The 4,160-nt window shown below is 46.0% G+C and overlaps 1 protein-coding gene across 1 annotated transcript in view; it reads left to right on the top strand.

Annotated features, from left to right (window-relative positions):
* Positions 1-1,362: 1,362 nt before the first annotated feature.
* The window catches only part of b3gat3 (beta-1,3-glucuronyltransferase 3 (glucuronosyltransferase I)), a 15,446-nt gene continuing 12,648 nt past the window's right edge, over positions 1,363-4,160 (top strand). The window contains exons 1-5 of the mRNA XM_024138928.2: positions 1,363-1,534; positions 1,905-2,011; positions 2,436-2,616; positions 2,716-2,899; positions 3,135-3,323. Of these exons, the coding sequence (XP_023994696.2) occupies positions 1,918-2,011; positions 2,436-2,616; positions 2,716-2,899; positions 3,135-3,323 (648 nt within the window). The 5' untranslated portion in view covers positions 1,363-1,534; positions 1,905-1,917. The remainder of the gene's footprint in view (positions 1,535-1,904; positions 2,012-2,435; positions 2,617-2,715; positions 2,900-3,134; positions 3,324-4,160) is intronic.

The following is a 4,160-nucleotide window of genomic DNA, read 5'->3' as shown; positions in this document are numbered from 1 at the left end:
TGCAAACCATGATATTGAACTGCACAAAGTCGGTATGTTTTGTTTATTGGTTGTGTGGTGCATTGGCACAGAAACCTGTTGGTGGAAAATTTGTTGCATATATTTTATATAATTATAAATGTGGCATCAAAATGTTGAAAATCTTATTTCCCCCTAGCTGATCATTGTCTGCAGGCGGCTCTGATGGTGAAGTAATGAAACAGGAAGGGGGAGTGATCTCATCTATAGTGGAAACCCTCAACCTTCTGGCCCATAGCCCTGAGTGGCATCGACTGTGCCACAAAAGCATGCTCGTTAGCCAACGTCATTAGTCATCTATGGGCTAAGTTGATATAACTAGGCAAGTCTGTTAAGAACAAATTATTGTTTACAATGACAGCCTACCCCGGCCAAGCCCTAAACCAGACAACGCTGTCCCAATTGTGCGCCACCCTATGAAACTCCCAAGCACGGCCGGGTTGTGATACAGCCTGGAATCAAACCAGGTCTGTAGTGACGCCTATAGCACTGAGATGCAGTGCCTTAGACCGCTGTGTCACATGAACACAGGGTAGCTACAGTTACTGTTATTTGTGGTCATACACATTGTTTTGAGTTAATTATCTAAGTGGGGGAGGGTGTTCCATGTATATTACAGTACAAGGGGAGGGTCATGTGAAAATATTTTTTTATGTTGGGGAGGGGGCTGGATTTTCTTAATGACACCTTGATTCGGACCAGCCCCTTGATAGTGGAAGTGTAGTTTAGTAGGATGGAGGCTCTATAGCTGTATGGATCTGTAACTACTACAGTGTAGTTTAGTAGGATGGAGGCTCCTATAGCTGTATGGATCTGTAACTACTACAGTGTAGTTTAGTAGGATGGAGGCTCCTATAGCTGTATGGATCTGTTACTGCAACAGTTTAGTAGGATGGAGGCTCTATAGCTGTATGGATCTGTAACTGCTACAGTGTAGTTTAGTAGGATGGAGGCCCTATAGCTGTATGGATCTGTAACTGCTACAGTGTAGTTTAGTAGGATGGAGGCTCCATAGCTGTATGGATCTGTAACTGCTACAGTGTAGTTTAGTAGGATGGAGGCTCCATAGCTGTATGGATCTGTAACTGCTACAGTGTAGTTTAGTAGAGATGGAGGCTCCATAGCTGTATGGATCTGTTAACTGCTACAGTGTAGTTTAGTAGGATGGAGGCTCTATAGCTGTATGGATCTGTAACTGCTACAGTGTAGTTTAGTAGGATGGAGGCTCCTATAGCTGTATGGATTCATTCGAATTTCTTGCGGCGTTCTGTGAAATGTAGTTGATCCGGAAACCTTCTTCATGCCTACTTTATTCCGGGGGATTTTCTTTGTGCGTACCCTCAAGCCGGAAGTTGTTGGTATCCATGAAATATTTCATACGTAGCTAACTAACTGAATGGATGATTTATCGCCCATCTAATTGGGGTGCATTTATGATTAATGCCTTCCCCAAAAAGTCATAAATGAAGAAATTGGTGCCTCACAAGACCTAATACTAGTAACGACGTTATTCCCGGTAAGTGCCTATAGATGGCTAACGATGGTGGCTAACTACCTCTAAACCTGGCTAACGGGCTAGGTAGCTGGTTAGCAATAGCTCCCTGGCTTTCCAGCAAACAAGAATACATAGATAGTAGCTAGCTAGCTAACCGATAATGTAACGTTAGCTAGCTAATAACACAGCGAGACATCATAGCTACCTTTCGCTTATTTCGCCGTCTCATGAGTCAGTGGCCAGTTTACTCATGACAACAAAGCAATTGGCTAAGCAGAAACAAACTAGTAATTGGTTTGCGTGTCTAGTGGTTACCTTGTCTATTTCTTCTGACCAATTGGTTTTCTGTCCAATGTTGTGTGTGTGTGTGTGTGTGTGTGTGTGTGTGTAGCCGGCGGGTTGCCATGGCTACTAGGATGAAGTTAAAACTGAAGACTGTGTTTGTCCTCTACTTCATGGTCTCACTTATGGGCCTCATCTACGCTCTCATGCAGCTTGGTAAGACTGTCTATCTCTCCTTTCCTTGTCTTCTCTTTCCTCGTCACCTTTACTTGTATCCTGTCCACATCTCTCTTGGTTCCTTTCCCCCGTGTCTCCTCTCCTTTGTTATCACTGACAGTCCTATGAAGTCCTCTTAGATCAGCAGTCTCACAGGAATGTATCACAAATCGTTATTGAGACAATCGTTGTTTGGTGAACATAGTCCTAACCAGAGCCATACCTTTACAAATAAGATATATAAATATATGGCTTTGGTCCTAACTAGCCTTTACTTCCATGAGATATTGTCCCAGGTCAAAAGTAGTGCACTGAATAGGAGACAGGAATTGGGCTACATTTCAATTGACTGAATGGGAGACAGGAATTGGGCTGCATTTCAATTGACACCTTAACTGACTATATAACCTGTTTCTGTCCCCAGGCCAGCGCTGTGACTGTGCAGAGCATGACATGCCCAAGGACCGTACTATCTCTCGTCTGCGGGGGGAACTGCATCGGCTGCAGGAGCAGATGAGGAAAGCTGAGCCCACCAAACCCCCCCAGAAACTAGCAGTGAAACCGGCCCAACCCACCATCTACGTCATCACACCAACCTACACCAGGTAGGAAGATGGACAGAGAGACACACACTACCGCCTGTTGTCTCTTCACTCTTTCTTTCCTTGCACCATCTCTAACATTCTCTCCATCCCTTTCACTAGGTTTGTCCAGAAAGCAGAGTTAACCCGGCTTGCCCAGACGTTCCTCCATGTCCCTCAGCTCCACTGGATCCTGGTGGAAGATTCTCCCCATAAAACCCCTCTGGTCTCAGGGTTCCTGGCCTCCAGCGGCCTGGCCTACACACACCTCCACACGCCCACGCCACGCGACCGCAAACTACAGGAGGTGGGTTCAGATCCGGTCGCTGACCAGGCACACTATTTTGCATGTCAGTCGTCTGCCAGATCTCACAATGCCTAGATAGCTAACTGCATTATATAAAGAAATCTGATGCACATCCTTATTTACTCACTTACAAACTCCTACAGGGTCTACATTTAAATTAAAACAAAGAATGAATAAAATTACCATATTGATTGATGGATTTATCATTTGATTTATTGATTGGTTATTCCCCCAGGGTGACCCTAGCTGGTTGAAGCCCCGCGGGGCGGAGCAGAGGAACGAGGGGCTACGGTGGCTGAGAGAGGACAGGAGGGGGCAGCCTGGAGCAGACACACAGCTGGGGGTGGTCTACTTTGCTGACGACGACAACACATACAGCCTACAGCTCTTTGAGGAGGTAGGAGTCAGACACACAGGATCTGGAGTCTTCTAGCTCTTCAACCCTGGGGCCTGTGCCAGCTAATTGTCCAAAATATTCTGATTTAACTTCTTCTTTTCAAGAAATAGACTTGGTATGGTATAATTGACTTGACAACCAACAAGACATATTGAAGTTTAGCTTTCAAAATGAACCACAAAATTATATATATTTATTTTTTACCCCTTTTTTCTCCCCAATTTTGTGGTATCCAATTGGTAGTAGTTACAGTCTTGTCTCATCGCTGAAACTCTCGTACGGGCTCGAGAGAGGCGAAGGTCGAGAGCCCTGCTTCCTCCGAAACACAACCCAACCAAGCCGCACTGCTTCTTGACACAATTCCCGCTTAACCCGGAAGAAAGCCACACCAATGTGTCGGAGGAAACAACGTACACCTGCCGACCGTGTCAGTGTGTACGGCGCCCACCACAGGAGTCGCAATGGGACAAGAACATCCCTGCCGGCCCAACCCTCCCTTAACCCGGACAATGCTGGGCCAATTGTGCACCGCCCCATGGGTCTCCCGGTCGCGGCCGGCTGCGACAGAGCCTGGACTCGAACCAGGATTTCTAGTGGCCACTCGGGATGCCATGAACCACAAAATTAAGAGCTATATCTAACTGTTATATCACCCACTGGTGTGTTGCATTCTTGTTACAGTCAATTTTTAAATTAGTCAACATCTCTCTCTAGATGTGTGGTACCCAGCGTGTCTCTGTAACCTCTCTCTCTAGATGTGTGGTACCCAGCGTTTCTCTGTAACCTCTCTCTCTAGATGTGTGGTACCCAGCGTGTCTCTGTAACATCTCTCTAGATGTGTGGTACCCAGCGTGTCTCTGTAAC

The sequence above is a fragment of the Salvelinus sp. IW2-2015 genome, unplaced genomic scaffold (assembly GCF_002910315.2).
Source record: "Salvelinus sp. IW2-2015 unplaced genomic scaffold, ASM291031v2 Un_scaffold1619, whole genome shotgun sequence".
NCBI classification, from domain to species: Eukaryota; Metazoa; Chordata; class Actinopteri; order Salmoniformes; family Salmonidae; genus Salvelinus; species Salvelinus sp. IW2-2015.
This window is presented reverse-complemented; position numbering and strand designations above follow the sequence as displayed.